Source organism: Dendrobates tinctorius, unplaced genomic scaffold (assembly GCF_039654945.1).
Source record: "Dendrobates tinctorius isolate UK_male_01 unplaced genomic scaffold, ASM3965494v1 ptg000164l, whole genome shotgun sequence".
NCBI classification, from domain to species: Eukaryota; Metazoa; Chordata; class Amphibia; order Anura; family Dendrobatidae; genus Dendrobates; species Dendrobates tinctorius.
This window is the reverse complement of record NW_027361831.1, coordinates 10915494-10933621: the sequence shown is the minus strand read 5'-3', so window position 1 is coordinate 10933621 and position 18128 is coordinate 10915494. Positions and strand designations below refer to the sequence as shown.

At 43.2% G+C, this 18128-nt stretch overlaps 1 protein-coding gene across 1 annotated transcript in view; it reads left to right on the top strand.

Moving 5' to 3' along the window:
* Positions 1-503: 503 nt before the first annotated feature.
* LOC141053042 (uncharacterized) overlaps positions 504-18128 on the top strand; it is a 97042-nt gene continuing 79417 nt past the window's right edge. The window contains exons 1-7 of the mRNA XM_073550374.1: positions 504-574; positions 8209-8359; positions 8489-8668; positions 8751-8874; positions 8958-9055; positions 9370-9451; positions 14663-15572. Of these exons, the coding sequence (XP_073406475.1) occupies positions 8282-8359; positions 8489-8668; positions 8751-8874; positions 8958-9055; positions 9370-9451; positions 14663-15572 (1472 nt within the window). The 5' untranslated portion in view covers positions 504-574; positions 8209-8281. The remainder of the gene's footprint in view (positions 575-8208; positions 8360-8488; positions 8669-8750; positions 8875-8957; positions 9056-9369; positions 9452-14662; positions 15573-18128) is intronic.

Sequence of the window (18128 nt, the reverse complement as noted above, 5' to 3'; positions counted from 1 at the left end):
ACATGGCTGCGCTCCGTACACCTCGTACACACACGGCTCTGCTCCGTACACCTCGTACACACACATGGCTCCGCTCCGTACACCTCGTACACACGCGGCTCCGCTCCGTACACCTCGTACACACGCGGCTCCGCTCCGTACACCTCGTACACACAGCTCCGCTCCGTACACCTCGTACACACACATGGCTCCGCTCCGTACACCTCGTACACACGGGGCTCCGCTCCGTACACCTCGTACACACACAGCTCCGCTCCGTACACCTCGTACACACGCGGCTCCGCTCCGTACACCTCGTACACACGCGGCTCCGCTCCGTACACCTCGTACACACGCGGCTCCGCTCCGTACACCTCGCACACACACGGCTCTGCTACATCCACCCTGTAAACCCCTCCTGACCCCACACAGAAACTTCCCCTCATCCAGCACCATGACACCCAGCACAGCAGAGTCCTGCATACACTGAGGCCCCTGATCATGTGACCCCTGACTCCTCCCCTCCTGTGACCTCATCACAGGTCCTGTGCGCACAGAGCAGCCATATATGTGGAGTGCGGCTCTGCAGGTGGAGGTAGGTGCTGGAGATTCCCCATTACTGGGCACAGGGGGCAGTAACCCCTTCAGCGCCGAGACTAATTTGGTGCTTTTGTGTGGTGATTCTCCAGAGGACATCTCTTCTTCCTCTCCCTGTGTGAGGGACCGCTGTCTGCCGTTTGCTTTGTACAGTGTCATAGAAGCATTTTGGGGACATAGAATTCCAGAAGATAATACGTATTTGATTTTTTGTCGCTTTATTTGTATTTTCTCTTTATTTTTTTGCTTTATGGCTCATACTTGGCTGACTTTGTTAGACCCTCGACTTCCATTGCATCTTATTATTGCGTTCTGGTCACAGAGGCAGCTGCCTCCCTTTTTATCCCCACTAAGAGGTCAAAGAGCCGAGGTTGAGGTTACCTCTAATCACAGCTGTTATAACTTGATACCAGTAGTAAATTAATAGTATTTTCAGGTGCTCATTGTCACATACTATTAAAGTAATCACAGAGGATTAGAAACCGGACCTGGACGATCAATGTGACTGATATCAATCAAATATCTGGTTGGCATTTGTAGCTAGAAAGACAGTGATGGTTTGTCGTAAGGGACGAACAATAACGCAAAATACCGCGTCACCCACTTTAACCCTCCGTCAGGAACAATGGATCTGACAGGCGCAGCTCTTCTACTTTCATTTCTCCCTTCTCACCGGATTTTCAGGAAACCCCCTCCCTCTAGATAGTCTCCTGGCTCTAGCTGCTGTGTGAAACCTGATACCACAGTTGGTCTGCAGAGCTTCAGGAAGGAAGATATAGCTGTGCTGGCTTCTCAGGCTCATTGGTCCCGAACACATCACACTTTATAAGGTTGGTATGTAATGTTTTTAGTCATTACTATTGTTTATTTAGCTTGTTTTATGAATGGATAGAGAAAGGTTTGTGGATATTTCATATAAATAAGGCAGATTTTCTTACAAATGAAAGTGTACTCAGGAGTTTTGAAATTTGTGTATATCAAAGTTATTACTTTTATGTTGAGTAAATGGGTTTGTTTTGCACCTGATAATGTGTAGTCTCTTTTATTACATCCCTATGAAGGTCTCTGATCACTTTTAGATCACTGAAATTGAGAAAATTAGATATTCTAGGCATTTTTCTAGCCTGTGCTTGACAGGCACATTGTTCCATTATGAGTTAGTGCGAATATTGTTCCTGACGGAGGGTTAAAGGGAACCAACCGGATAGCTGATACCTTCTGCCGATCCATGAACAGCATGTATGGGACATGGCTGTACGATCACAGCTATATACAGATGTGGTCAAAATTGTTGGTACCCCTCGTTTAATGACAGAAAAACCCACAATGGTGACAGAAATAACTTGAATCTGACAAAAGTAATAATAAATCAAAAATTTATGAAAAGGAACAAATGAAAGTCAGACATTGCTTTTCAGCCATGCTTCCACAGAATTAAAAAATAAAACTCATGAAATAGGCCTGGACAGAAATGATGGTACCCTTAACTTAATAATTTGTTGCACAACCTTTTGAGGCAATCACTGCAATCAAACGATTCCTGTAACTTTCAATGAGACAAATATGATGTGTGTAATATACAATATAAAGAAATACACAGAATAAAATAATCAAACAATGGACTTTATTAAGATATAAAACAACAATAGGTGTACACTTAGAATAACTAAAAAGAGCACCCCAAATGTATACATGGTATTATAAATACATAATAGGCTATATAATAAAGCTTACCTAATAACCATGCTATACTGGCTCAATGATTAACAGGTAAAAAATGCATACAATGACCCAAAAACACAAAAATAGTGCAATGTGTAGCAAAAAATGCCAACTTCAAATAAAGTGCAATGGTGGTATGGCTCAAAAAGTGACCGTGAATACCAAAAAGTGATAAAAATGAAGCGCCACACAATGAAAAAATGAAACAAGGAATAAACAAGTACCTGATGGGCCAGCTAATGGTGCCAAAATAACGCGCTCCTTGTTTCATTTTTTCATTGTGTGGCGCTTCATTTTCATTGGCCACTTCACTTTAGACCAGGACTTAGCTGGAGCTCACTGGTATAAGGTCATGCAGCCCTAAGACTTCTGGCTGCATTCAAGTCCCAGAGGTCATTGCGCGTCATAAGATCACAAGACCAATGTTGAGACCGTATGGAGCGCAATAACCTCCACGGCCTGGACACGAATGGAAGCTTTAGTAAAGAGGCTGGAGTTGTGGCATGTGATGGGAAAAAGAAGAGGATCAGATGGCGACCATTGAGGTCAGTGATTATGTGAGGCCCTGATCCTACTTACATACAGTACTATACATATTCGGGTTACGAACTAAGCTACAGAATGTATCAAATTTGTAGTCTGGGGACTGATACTAAATGGTAAATCACTGAGTAAAACTTTCACTCAAAAAGGCTTGGACATATGGATGGACAGTAAACTCAACGTTAGTGGCCAATGTCAGGCAGCTGCTACCAAGTTAAATAAAATAACGGGATGTATTAAAAAGACATAGATGCTCATGTTGAGAACATAATTTTGCCTCTATACAAGTCACTAGTGTGGCCACACTTTATGTTAAATTTTGGCCTTCGGTAAATAAGAAGGACATAGCTGAACTGGATCGGGTGCAAAGAAGAGCGACCAAGGTTTTTAAAAGAATGGTTACCAAGATAGGTTAGGTTATTCAATTTAGAAAATCTAAGGCTTCGGGCGATTTTATAAGAATGTACAAATAATAATAATAATAAATTTTATTTTTATAGCGCCGACATATTCCGCAGCACTTTACATTTCAGAGGGGATTTGTACAGACAATAGACATTACAGCATAACAATAATCACATACAGTAGATTATAACAAATACCAAGAGGAGTGAAGGCCCTGCTCGCAAGCTTACAGTCTATGAGGAAAGAGGTAGACACGAAAGGTGGGTGGTAACAGTTGCCCTGATTGTATGGACCAGCCATAATGTTAAGTGTGTAACAGTACAGACACAGAGGGCTAATGGATGCATAAAGCATGTGGGAACATGATGCTGGGAACCTGGTTATGGTAAAACTTTTGGCTCTGCCACACAGGGATAGGTTAGGTTAATGTGTTGAGGCGATAGGCCAGTCTGAATAAATGCGTTTTCAGGACACGCTTAAAATTGTGGGGATTGGGGACTAATCGTATTGACCTGGGAAGTGCATTCCAAAGAATTGGCGCGGCACGTGTAAAGTCTTGGAGACGGGAGTGGGAGGTTCTGACTATTGAGGATACTAACCTCAGGTCATCAGCAGAACGGAGGGCGCGGGTAGGGTGGTATACTGAAACAAGGGAGGAGATGTAGGGTGGTGCTGAGCCATGGAGGGCTTTGTGGGTGAGGGTAATAAGTTTATACTGAATTCTGGAGTGGATGGGTAGCCAGTGTAATGACTGGCACAAGGTAGAGGCATCGGTGTAACGATTGGTGAGGAATATGATCCTGGCTGCAGCATTCAAGACAGATTGGAGAGGGGAGAGTTTGGTAAGAGGGAGACCGATTAGAAGAGAGTTACAATAGTCGAGACGAGAATGAATAAGAGAAACAGTAAGAGTTTTTGCAGAGTCAAAAGTAAGAAAAGGTCGAATTCTAGAAATGTTTTTGAGGTGCAGATGACAAGAGCGAGCCAGTGATCGAATGTGGGGGGCAAAGGAAAGCTCGGAATCAAGTATGACCCCAAGACAGCGGGCATGTTGCTGGGGAGTAATAGTGGAACCACACACGGAAATGGCAATGTCGGGTGTAGGTACATTAGTAGCGGGAGGAAACACAAGGAGTTCAGTCTTTGACAGGTTCAGTTTCAGATATAGTGAGGACATGATATTAGACACAGCGTTTAGACAATCGCCAGTGTTTTCTAGAAAGGCTGGCGTGATGTCAGGAGAAGAAGCGTATAATTGGGTGTCATCAGCATAGAGATGGTACTGGAAACCAAATCTACTGATTGTTTGACCAATAGGGGCAGTGTACAAGGAGAAGAGGAGGGGGCCTAGAACCGATCCTTGAGGAACCCCAACAGTAAGGGGAAGGTGAGAGGAGGAGGAACCGGCAAAAGAAACAGTAAAGGAGCGGTCGGAGAGATAGGAGGAGAACCAGGAGAGAACGGTGTCCTTGAGGCCAATGGAATGGAGCATAGTGAGGAGGAGCTGATGATCCACAGTGTCGAATGCTGCAGAGAGATCCAAGAGAATTAGCATGGAGTAATGACCATTTGATTTAGCTGTTAGCAGATCATTAGAGACTTTAGTGAGGGCAGTTTCAGTGGAGTGTAAAGAGCGGAAACCGGATTGGAGAGGGTCGAGAACAGAGTTTTCTGAGAGATAGCGGATAAGACGGGAGTAGACCAGGCGTTCCAGGAGTTTAGAGATGAAGGGAAGATTAGAGACAGGTCTATAGTTAGCGGCACAGTTTTGGTCGAGGGATGGTTTTTTAAGTAGTGGATGTATGATGGCATGCTTAAATGAGAAGGGAAAAATACCAGAAGAGAGAGAGAGGTTAAATATTTTAGTTAGGTGAGGGGTGACAGCAGGGGAAAGGGACTGGAGGAGATGTGACGGAAATGGGTCACTGGTGCAAGTAGTTGGGCGAGAAGATGCAAGGAGCCTGCTTACTTCTTCTTCTGTGACTGGTTCAAAATCAGAGAGTGAGTTAGATGCAGTGGGGGAGGGAGGACAGTGCATGGTATGAGGGGATTTGGAGATAATTTCCTGTCGGATCTGGTCAATTTTTTCTTTGAAGTAATTGGCCAGATCGTCAGCTCGGAGCTCCGTGGTTGGGGCCTGTACTCTTGGATTGAGTAGAGAATGAAAAGTGTCAAAGAGACGTTTCGGGTTATTGGACAGTGAGATGATGAGGGTGTTGAAATAGGTTTGTTTGGAGAGGTGAAGGGCAGTGTTGTATGTTCTAAGCATAAACTTAAAAAGGATGAAATCTTCGTGTAGATTGGATTTTCTCCACAGACGTTCGGCGCACCTGGAGCACCGCTGCAGGAAACGTGTTTGCACCGTGTGCCAGGGTTGTCGCCGTCTGCGTTGTGGTGTTCTATTTATAGGGGGTGCAAATTCATCCAGGGCACTTTGAAGTGTTTCATTGTAATGCTTCAATGCAGAATCAGGACATGAGAGGGAGGAGATAGGGGCCAATGAAGACTGCAAGTTCTTCAGAAGTTTCTGGGTGTTAATGGCCTGTATGTTTCTATAAGTCTGGACAGTGGGGGTGACCTGAGCAGCCTGGCAGTTCTTTATAGAGAATGAAAGAAGATTGTGGTCAGAGAGCGGGAGAGGGGAGTTTGCAAAATCATCCACTGCACAAAGCCGAGAGAAGACCAAGTCGAGGGAGTTTCCGTCTTCATGCGTTGGAGAATTAGTAAGCTGCGAAAGGCCAAATGAGGAGGTTAGAGATAAAAGGTGAGTAGCAGATGGGGAGAGGGGAAGAGCAATGGGGATGTTGAAATCTCCCATGATGAGGGTAGGGATGTCACAGGAGAGAAAATGTGGAAGCCAAGTGGCAAAATGATCCAGGAACTGATGGGAGGGGCCGGGAGGACGATACACCACCGCCACTCGCATGGAGAAGGGGGTGTAGAGTCTGACGGCATGGACCTCAAAAGAAGGGAAGACAAGTGAGGGTACTTGAGGGATAACCTGAAAGGTACATTTTGGTGATAGGAGCAGACCAACGCCTCCACCAGCTCTATTGTCTGATCTTGGGGTATGAGAGAAGTGTAGCCCCCCGTATGAAAGAGCAGCAGCAGCGGTAGTATCTGACTGCTGGATCCAGGTTTCAGTAAGAGCCAGGAGGTTAAGAGAATTAGAAAGGAAGAAGTCATGAATGAAGGAGAGTTTGTTACACACTGAGCGAGAATTCCAAAGTGCACAATTAAGAGAGACAGATGGCATGCAGGGAATATTAATAAGATTAGAGGGGTTTCTGAGTGTAGCAGTGGGGGGGTTTGACTTTCTATAACATGGGGGACCAGGGTTGGGAGCAATGTCTCCTGCAACTAGGAGAAGGAGGATAGAAAGAGTGAGCAGATGGTTAAGTGATTTGTGAGAGCGTCTCTGGTGTTGAATGGTGGGACTGGCTGGATCTGTGCAATTTAACAATGTGAAAAGAGCATGAGTGCTATACATAGGAGAGGAAAGAAGCGAGGGGCCAATATGGATGGAGTGTGGAGAGTTAATGCCAGGGCGGTGGATGTGTGTGAATGCAGCGGCCAGGATAAAAATTACACAAATGCATATGGTATATATTTGTTGTACTCCAAATGTACAGAGAGTAGATGTATATAAAAGTCTTACCTGTCTCCTGCCCTGTCTAACTGCCATGTTATAACTGCCAGAAGTACTTTGATACATGTACTTAGATTACATGTGCATAAATGCCACCCCTGCATTTATACTGCACTTATGCATTTTGCATACTGCGTCTCACCCGGTTCTCTCAAAAGAAGACGATCAAAAGAAGCGCAGTCAACACTTAACCTTGAGTCGGCAAATTGCATGACTGCCCAGTGGCAAGAGGTCTCACAATAGTGTGCACCTCACATACTAACAAATAAAGTTACACTCTGTAGTGCTATAGCATGTAAACATGAAATATATGAAATATGAATTGCATTATTGATCTAGATAACAGAAAAAAATGAAGATGATTAGCGCATAATTTGGCCGACTCATGCGTGCCCAAAAGCCAATGCCAAGGTGACCTTTTTTGCTGGGAACCTATCTTATTGTGATTCCTCTCATAGGCTGAAGTCAACATTTATATGGGAAGGTAGGATAGTGCTGTGATTAAAACCACCACGGTGTGATGGGTGGAGTGCTCGGTCAGAAAACCTGTGTATAAATATTAAAAGACTGACCGTCACTTCCAAACAGAAAACAGGTGTGTACAGGTGCGAACTAAGAGTAGCAACCTCCATATGCAACTAACAAATAAAGTTGTACTTTGTAGTGCTATAGCATGAAAACATGAAATATATTAAAAATTAATTGCATTACTGCTCTAGAAAATAAAGCAGTCATGATTCAGAAACCGGAAGTCATATGAAATGGCTACAGACTTTGTGTCTGAGACTGGATAACCACTGCAATTATAAACAGAAAAGGCGATTCTTTACTGTAAGAGCAGTGAGACTATGGAACTCTCTACAACATGATGTTGTAATGGTTGAATCACTAAGAAAGTTCAAGGAGGCCTGGACGCTTTTCTTAAAACATATATTATTACAGGTGATGGGGCGGTGATCCAGAGAACTAGTCTGATTGCCATATGTGGTGTCGGAAAGGAATTTATCCTCTAATTTGGGGCAATTAGCATCTGACTCATGGGTTTCTTGCCTTCCTCTGGATCAATGTTAGGTTACAGGTTGAATCCAATAGACTTGTGTCTTGCTCTAACATTAGGACATATTAACTATATGATAGATGTGGATCACAGCTATTGGACATTGATAGCACAACCTATTAAAATGCTATCAATGTCCAAGTTGGGACAACATCTTTACTATCTCTTCATATGTTTCCCCTTATTATCTCCAGTAATTGTATTATTACATGGAATAGTTTATGATGTTACCTCGGCTCATCTTCTTCACATTCAGGTCTGTACGATATCAGATCCTCTCTGTGGAGATCTTCTATATTTAGAGAATTTTCCTGATTGACCCATCAAGGATGGATAGGGACAGGGACAAGATAGCTGAGAAGATGTTACACCTCACCCTAGAGATCCTCTTCCGGCTTACTGGAGAGGTGAGAGATTCTGATGACGTCACACTACATCATTCTTATCTATGGGAATAACAGATGGACAGAACTGGAGAGGTGAGGACTCTGGAAATGTCTGTAGTGAGATTTATTAATATGTCTCTCCATAACCAGGATTACACAGTAGTGAAGAAGACCTCTAGTGAGCGCTGTCAGGACCCTGTGTTTGAGAGATGGGGAAGACCACTGAGCCCAATCACATGGCCTCCACCTCACCACCTGATCCATAATGACATCAATGACCAGAAGATCCTAGAAGTTGCCTACAAGATGATTGAGCTGCTGACTGGAGAGGTGACACTGCTGGGAATGCTGGGACATTGTACAGTAATGCTATGAAGGGATCGGAGGATGACGGTATCATTGTATGTTTCAGGTTCCTATAAGGTGTCAGGATGTTACCGTCTATTTCTCCATGGAGGAGTGGGAGTATTTAGAAGAACACAAAGATCTGTACAAGGACGTCATGATGGAGGTTCCCCAGCCCCTCACATCACCAGGTAATAGACAGGACTAAATACACACGGCCTATAATTATCTGTATGTAAAGAATGAATTCAGTCCCTGTATGTGTTCTCTCCAGATCTATCCAGTAAGAAGACAACACCAGAGAGATGTCCCCGTCCTCTTCTCCCACAGGACTGTAAACAAGAAAGTCCAGATGTTCCTCAGGATCATCAGGTAGTTGGAGAGAAGGTGTCATGAGATCTCCCCTATGATGTGTAGACGGCTGTGAAGGTCTTGTGCTCATGCTTGTGTCATAAGAATGGTGAAGATGGCAGGATTAGAGCTGAGCATAGACATTAGTTGTTTGAAGCATCTTCCAAATGTCTAGTTATTGACACTGCTGGCTGGAATAAGGAACAAACAAATTAGATTTATACCAAAAACCTGCAGTAATTTGACTGCAATACCAATTTCTGTCATATCATTTTGGTTGTTATACGTCATGCTAATCATTAAGCTTTCTGTAACTTTTTTAATATTTATTTCAGGATGAAGATCTGGACAATATTGTTACATATGTGATAGGTGATGATTGGTGTAAAGCAGAGATTCCAACAGATAACTTCCCAGGTGAGTAGTATAATCTAAATTGTATGCATTCACTGACTGGTGCTATTATATGTTATATTTTAATGGTATGTTACAGAGTATTTGATTTATAAAATCTGTATTGTAATCAATGTAAAAAAGCAAGATTTTTATTAAAACCATTTCAACGCTAAATTTCAGTCAGCAAAATTGGCAGATCCTATATCCATAAATTCTGTTCTGGCTGTACAGATGAGACCACTGCAGCCAATCACCAGCCAGAGTTTGTTTAACATGGCATTTGGACCGAGGGTGATAGGCCAGAATAAAATACTGTATTTTACGGACTGTAAGACGCATTTTTTCCTCAAAAAAATTGTGGGGAAAATGGGGGGATGCATCTTATAGTGCGAATGCAGGCTTACCGGGGGGGTTGCGCAAGTATAGTAGCGGAACCCGGCGGTGGCATAGGTGCGGTGGGCGGTGCGGAATGCACCTGAGCAGGGTCGCTTCAGGATGCCCACAGCAGAAATGTGGCGACGCCGCGGCCCTGTCCACGGCGGGCAGAGCCGAGTTCGTCATCCAGTTTCCCTGCCACCATCTTTTTGAAGCTGTGGGCCACCAGAGGAGGCGCTTGCACAGATTGAGATTTCGGAGGCCTGGGGCTTTAGGAAAATGGCCGCACGTGCGCAGATTGAGATCTTGGTGGCCATTTTCCTGAAGCCGAGTTCTGCTGAGATTTCAGTCTGCGCACGCGTGGCCTCAGGGGGATGACCGCCGTGATACCGGTGATGCAGTCGGCTCTGCTCGACGTGGGCAACAGGCCATGGCATCGCCACATTTATGCCACCGGCATCCTGAGGAAGGGACCCTGCTCAGGTGCACGCCGCACCATTCACTGCTGACACCGAGCCTCAGCGTCGCCGCACCTCTGCCTCACTGGCGACAACGGACCGCAGCATCGCACCGCGGCACTGCAGCTTTGCCCCACTTCTGCCACCACCAGCATCCTGAGGAAGGGACCATGCCTCCTGTGACCCCGCTGGACCACCGCCGGCCCTGTGGTAAAAGACCTTAAATTCGGACAATAAGATGTACCCCCATCTTATAAAAATCTTTTTTCTGCTATTTTCCACCCCAAATTTTGGGGGGGTGTTATGGTCCTGTGCAATCATCCACACCACATTGGACACATACACAGAGTAACTAATTCACCGTGCGCATTGCTTGCGTATCAGTTAGCAACAACCTTCTTAGGCTACTTTCAGACTTCAGATTTTTAAATCCCGCCGGATCATCTGCTGAGACCAGAGACAGTGCAGGAGAGGGAGAGGGCGAGAGAGTCTTCGGGCATGCGCAGTGGAAAAAAGCGGTCCGGCGCTGTCAAAAAACGTTGCAGGGAACGTTTTTTGCAGACGCCGGACAGGCATTTTTTGCCGTATCCGGCAAAAGCCGGACACGCCGCATGGCCATCGGGCGCAATACGGCGATAATGCTAGTCTATGGGGAAAAAGCCGGATCCGGTGGCAACCGGCGCCGGATCCGGCTTTTACATTTTTCGCCGCATCGCGTCTGATGCTTCAAAACTGAAGTCTGAAAGTAGCCTTACCTGGCTTGTAGTGCTTGTCTTTACTATTGTGTTGTCTTCCTGATCCCTCCCGTTTTCTGACCTTGGCTTAAGTTCTGATCATCTGTTTTTTTACTATTTTTGTCCCTCGTGATTTGACCTCTTGGCATTGACCCTGCGTGGTGACCCTTGGCACTGGTTCGCTCATCCAGTCGGTAGCCCTTCTGTGGAAGCAATCCAGTGGACCCTGTTCTAAGACCAGTTCCCTGTACAGGGGTTATGCAATGAAAGTTGGGTTTCTTTGGAATCTGCGAGACGAAGTGCCTTGTGCCAAATCTGTCCCATGTAGCCTTTTTGAGCATTTGGCCTCTGACTGATGTGACATCACCACTGTTTAAAGAGAAAACAGCAGACAGTTGGTATGCAAAAGTTAACTTGAGATCAGAAAGCCATGTCGTCCTGACTTGTTTTGCCTTTTGAGGCATCTTCAGGAGTTAATGTCACAGATGAGCCATTAGGCAACACTGTGCAGAGCCAGATCAAACAGAGGATGTATCAACTAGAGAGATAAGTTTCGGATCTGATTCAGCCAAAAAGTTTGTTTTTGAAAAACTGATTATATGCAAATCAAAAGTGTTCCAAAGCCTCCAATTGCCCTGAAAAGATATAGATGAAAAGACATGGATGGCACTCTGAGGTCTCCAGTGACTGTGTCCAACCTCTTTCAAGTCCTTTAACACAAAGACAGCCTTAGTAATGTCAAAGTCACATAAACACATATGACTATGGTTAAATGGATAGTAACAGGTGGCAACGGCCAAAAAATTATCCCTTTTGGGGCAGATGCCTGCAGGTTTTGATATACTTATGGGAGAATAAAGAAATAATGGCTTTTATAGCCATCCAAGAATTCTCCCTTTTTTGTGAGCATTTTCAGGGTTGTTATAATTACCCTGCAGTCTAAGGTTCCCAGCAGAACAATATGGGACATGATGGACAAACAGGAGATGTGTAACTGTGTAATGGGAGTGGTAGCAGCAACAGAATGCCTGACGAACAGACATCAGATATTCAGCAGTGTAGGGGCACTGAGAGTAGAAGCAGTACAGTATGGATCATGATGGACAGTCAGGAGATATTAGGCTATGTAGGGTCAGTGGTAGCATCAGCAATGTAGACTTGAACATGATGGACAGGCAGGTTGCATCAGGCTATGTAAAGGAAGTGGGTGTGACAGCAGCAGCAGAGTATGGAACATACTAGACAGGATATGTCCAGCTGTGTGGGAGGTAAAAGCAGAATTGCAACATGCAATGTGATAGACAGGCAAACAGCAGCAGTGGTTTCATTGGGCTAGTGATAATTACCTAGTTTCTACTGTCAACAAAAACTTATGTAATCATTGCCATCAGCGGTAATAGTGTGAAAATCCTCATGGATCCATGCCTGATTTATTTTCACATATGTTTTCCATGCTTGTGGAGGACAGCTTTGTCTGTTTAGACGTGACAATGCCCTCTGCCTCATTCTTCTTTTATACCAAGGGTCTATTCAATAGACATCCCTATGCTTCATGCTAACTATACACCTGTCAGCAGGTAGGGAACAAAGCATGTAACTTGCCTTCTTTGTCAGTGTGAACAAGAACTGTGTTTGTATTTTGTTCTCTACCCTTTACTGCGATGGTTGGTCATATCTAGCATTGATGTTATACTGCTTGCTGTGCTCATCAGTGTGACCAGAAACTCAATTATTTCATACTCCACCACACACCACCATGGTTTGTCATAGCGACTGGATTCGAACCCTTGATTCTGTGTTCTGTGCTCAGCAACTCTTTCCGCTGAGCCACAACAGATACACATTTTCCTTGGGAGTTTTAGTTCTGTTATCTGTCTTTCTGTCATTTTTGGGTAACAGGTGCTTTTCATTTACTCTGTTTGTCTGTCCAATCACCTCTCAGGTGCAGCTTTAAATACCTTCCCACTGCTAGTGTTTCGTGCTAGTGATAGACTTTGCTGCATTCATTCACTTTGCTGTAGTTAGTGTTGGTTGCAGTTGTTCTGTGTGTGATTCCTTTACTCCTTAGAGAACTACTTCTCTACCGAACTTAAGAGCTGCTAAGGACATTCATGGCAAGCTGCCGTCAAGTGGGGTGCTAGTTAATTGTCTTAGGGTGCCAAACTCCTGACAAAACTCTATGTCCCCCCTCTATGTCCATCTCGTCATCCTCCATAGCTCCTCGTCCTCTTCCACATCCTCCTGCAGATGATATACTCTCTTCAACTCCCCAACAGCCCCAGGGTAGCGATCATTATGTGGAAGCTGTTCTTCCTCTATCCCTTATTGAATCAATTAGCGGGGAGACATCCAGCAGGAAATCTGCTGCTCGATGCAGATCAGCAACTCTTCCACTCTGTCGCTTTTATTGCTTTGGCTAATCAGCCTTTTCAGCAATGCAGAGCTTCAATTTACACATATGAAAGGTGTAAAGTGGTAGTGAATACTACTTTCTGCTTTATTGCTGTTAGGGATATAAAGATGTCCATTGAGGTAGAGATGGTTGAGCACGCCTTGACCTGCCCAACTGTTGAGGTGTTAATTGTCCCTCACCTGGCCTTGCAGCTAACATTGTCATTGCTCTAAGCAGAATATTTACATAGCGGGCTGTGAAAAACATATACTGCCCCTTGCTGCTGTATGCTTCGATGGTAGAGTGCACTTTACAGTGCAATGACAAATCTAAGTAGCTGACTGACTTTTACAACACGTGAAAATACAAAGTGACAACTCCATCACAAACTATTTGGCCAATTGAGGTTTAATTTGGCATACAAGTGGATGAGTGGGCACATATTATTGCTTCCTGTCCACACATTCAGTTATGGATGAGGAATATTCAGTATACGACAAGTATGAAAATGATGATGTTGACAGTATTGAAGATGACAATGACCAGGCACTACTTGTAATGCAGTCTAGCTACTTGAATGAAAATGAGGAGTAGATGGAGGTTGAGGCTAAGGCTAGGTTCACATTCCGTTTTAGCAGCCCATTCAATGCATAGCGTTGACGGGCTGCTAACGGTATAGCATAACGTGATCGCGTTATGCTATACCTGCTAGCGCAGATGAATCATCAGATGATTCATCAGCGCTGGCGGTGACGGAGCCTCAGACGCCACAGGCCGCTTCCGAGGCTCCGTCAGCGAATGACGGCACATCGCGATTGCGTGCCGCTTTACGGCATGCGTCGCGATGCGCCTGACAATGGGGCTCAATGGCGATGTTAATGGACTGCGTTATACCGCGGTGTAACGCAGTCCGTCAACGGACTGCCTAAAACGCAGTGTGACCCCGGCCTAAGAGTTTGCTTTACCAAAAAGAGATTTTGTTTCATGTGCACATGTGCATGCTAGTTGAAGCTTATGTGAAGCGAAATGGCCATCATCTCTAGCCTCCGAATTGCTCCTCTGCTGTAATATTTTCTATTGTTTTTACTTTAAAGAAATAAAAGTTTTTAGCTGGTGAGAACCCTCTCAATTCTATATACTTGGTATACAAAGTTTTCGTATGAACAAATTTTCTGAAAAATAGTATTTTTTATAGAAATTTTATAAAATGTAATTACTCATATAAATCTAACACACTGTTATTGAAAAGTAATAAAATCACTTTTATTCTTAGCAGATGACTGTACCTGGAGATCAGATGAATATCCAATATCTTCAGATTTTAAAGCAGATGATTATGGTATCACAGAAGATACATATGAAGAGGATGCCATTATCCCAGCTACACCACCAGATCTTTACAGCAAACATTTATCTCCCGATCCTGTTGAAAAAGATCAATCTAATTCATCCCAGACTGTTAAGCAAAAGAAAAATAATAGAAAGAATGTTGAACATAAATTTGCTCACACAGGGGAGAAGCCATATTCATGTTCAGAATGTGGGAAATGTTTTACCTACAAATCACATTTACTGAAACATGAGAGAATTCACACAGGGGATAAGCAATTTTCATGTAGCATATGTGGGAAATGCTTTATAGAGAAATCACATCTTGCTAGACATCAGAGAAGTCACACTGGGGAGAAACCATTTTCATGTTCAGAATGTGGAAAATGTTTTATAGACAAATCACATCTTGTTATACATCAGAGAATTCACACAGGGGAGAGGCCATATTCATGCACAGAATGTGGGAAATGTTTTAATCAAAAATCAGTTTTAGTTGCCCATCAGGTAACTCATACAGGGGAGAAGCCATATTCGTGTTCAGACTGTGGAAAGTGTTTTACCTACAAATCATATTTTCTGAAACATCAGAGAATTCACACAGGGGAGAAGCAGTATTCTTGCTTCAAATGTGGCAAATGTTTTATTGAGAAATCTCATCTTGTTCGACATCAGAGAAGTCATACAGGGGAGAAGCCATTTTCATGTTCAGAATGTGGGAAAGGTTTTATAGAGAAATCACATCTTGTTACACATCACAGAACTCACACAGGGGAGAAGCCATTTTCATGCCCAGAATGTGGAAAATGTTTTACCCAGAAATCACATCTTCTTAAACATCAAGCGAATCACACAGGGGACAAGCCATTTCCTTTTTTAACTTAATTTATTGACACAATGTAAAAAAAAATACAACAGTTAAAAAGGAAGGTAAAGTCACAGGTCCACAGTAGAAAAAACAAGTAAAATAACTAAATGATTAGGAAATGTATATAATTACCAATAAAAATGTTATTGAATAGTAAATTAAATTCAAATAATAAACATATGTATCAATTATGTCATAAAATATTTCAAATCTACACACGTGGATAATTACCCTTCTGTTAAAAGAAGAGAAAACCCACAATAGTTGGATGAACAACTAGGTGGGCTGCTGGAGTTAATCAATTCTTCAGAAATGATGATAAAGAAAATGGTTTTTATTCACAATGTGTTTCAATGCCATATCGGCGTCTTTTTCAAGTGAAAAAACAAATATTTGTTTTTTTTCACTTGAAAAAGACGCTGGTAAGAATTTGTTTACTTCAGCAGCGCAGCCCACATCCGTGTTCATCCAACTGGATCCAATTATGGTACAAGGAACATCAAACTGTTTGGAAATGGTCTTATACTGTTTACCTTTAACATACAGTGGGGAAAAAAAGTATTTAGTCAGTCAGCAATAGTGCAAGTTCCACCACTTAAAAAGATGAGAGGCGTCTGTAATTTACATCATAGGTAGACCTCAACTATGGGAGACAAACTGAGAAAAAAAAATCCAGAAAATCACATTGTCTGTTTTTTTTTCATTTTATTTGCATATTATGGTGGAAAATAAGTATTTGGTCAGAAACAAGCAATCAAGATTTCTGGCTCTCACAGACCTGTAACTTCTTCTTTAAGAGTCTCCTCTTTCCTCCACTCATTACCTGTAGTAATGGCACCTGTTTAAACTTGTTATCAGTATAAAAAGACACCTGTGCACACCCTCAAACAGTCTGACTCCAAACTCCACTATGGTGAAGACCAAAGAGCTGTCAAAGGACACCAGAAACAAAATTGTAGCCCTGCACCAGGCTGGGAAGACTGAATCTGCAATAGCCAACCAGCTTGGAGTGAAGAAATCAACTGTGGGAGCAATAATTAGAAAATGGAAGACATACAAGACCACTGATAATCTCCCTCGATCTGGTGCTCCAGGCAAAATCCCACCCCGTGGGGTCAGAATGATCACAAGAACGGTGAGCAAAAATCCCAGAACCACGCGGGGGGACCTAGTGAATGAACTGCAGAGAGCTGGGACCAATGTAACAAGGCCTACCATAAGTAACACACTACGCCACCATGGACTCAGATCCTGCAGTGCCAGACATGTCCCACTGCTTAATCCTGTACATGTCCGGGCCCGTCTGAAGTTTGCTAGAGAGCATTTGGATGATATAGAGGAGTTTTGGGAGAATGTCCTATGGTCTGATGAAACCAAACTGGAACTGTTTGGTAGAAACACAACTTGTCGTGTTTGGAGGAAAAAGAATACTGAGTTGCATCCATCAAACACCATACCTACTGTAAAGCATGGTGGTGGAAACATCATGCTTTGGGGCTGTTTCTCTGCAAAGGGGCCAGGACGACTGATCCGGGTACATGAAAGAATGAATGGGGCCATGTATCGTGAGATTTTGAGTGCAAACTTCCTTCCATCAGCAAGGGCATTGAAGATGAAACGTGGCTGGGTCTTTCAACATGACAATGATCTAAAGCACACCGCCAGGGCAACGAAGGAGTGGCTTCGTAAGAAGCATTTCAAGGTCCTGGAGTGGCCTAGCCAGTCTCCAGATCTCAACCCTATAGAAAACCTTTGGAGGGAGTTGAAAGTCCGTGTTGCCAAGCGAAAAGCCAAAAACATCACTGCTCTAGAGGAGATCTGCATGGAGGAATGGGCCAACATACCAACAGCAGTGTGTGGCAACCTTGTGAAGACTTACAGAAAACGTTTGACCTCTGTCATTGCCAACAAAGGATATATCACAAAGTATTGAGATGAAATTTTGTTTCTGACCAAATACTTATTTTCCACCATAATATGCAAATAAAATGAAAAAAAAACAGACAATGTGATTTTCTGGATTTTTTTTTCTCAGTTTGTCTCCCATAGTTGAGGTCTACCTATGATGTAAATTACAGACGCCTCTCATCTTTTTAAGTGGTGGAACTTGCACTATTGCTGACTGACTAAATACTTTTTTTCCCACTGTATATGTCTATAATTTTCTTTGTAATCTCCTCAGACAAATCTCTTCTTTATTTTTTGAGCCACATTCAATGTAGTACACACCATGATACCAAACGGCACAGTGACTACTTTTCACCCTTTAAACATGCAGACTGATTAATTATAAGTTTGGAGAAGACACCTCTTATGCAAATTAAAGAACACACCTTAGTTTAAAATATCTATATGGTCAAATTATTTTCAATTGTTTCTAGAATACCATCATTTTTGTCCAGGTCAATTTCATTATTGTTATTTTTCCTGTTGGACCACCATTAAAAAGTAAAGTTTGATTTTCATCGGTTCATATCCAGTAAATTTAAACTGGAAATCACATTTTTGTCAATTTCAAGTTATTCCAGTGACCAATGTGGGT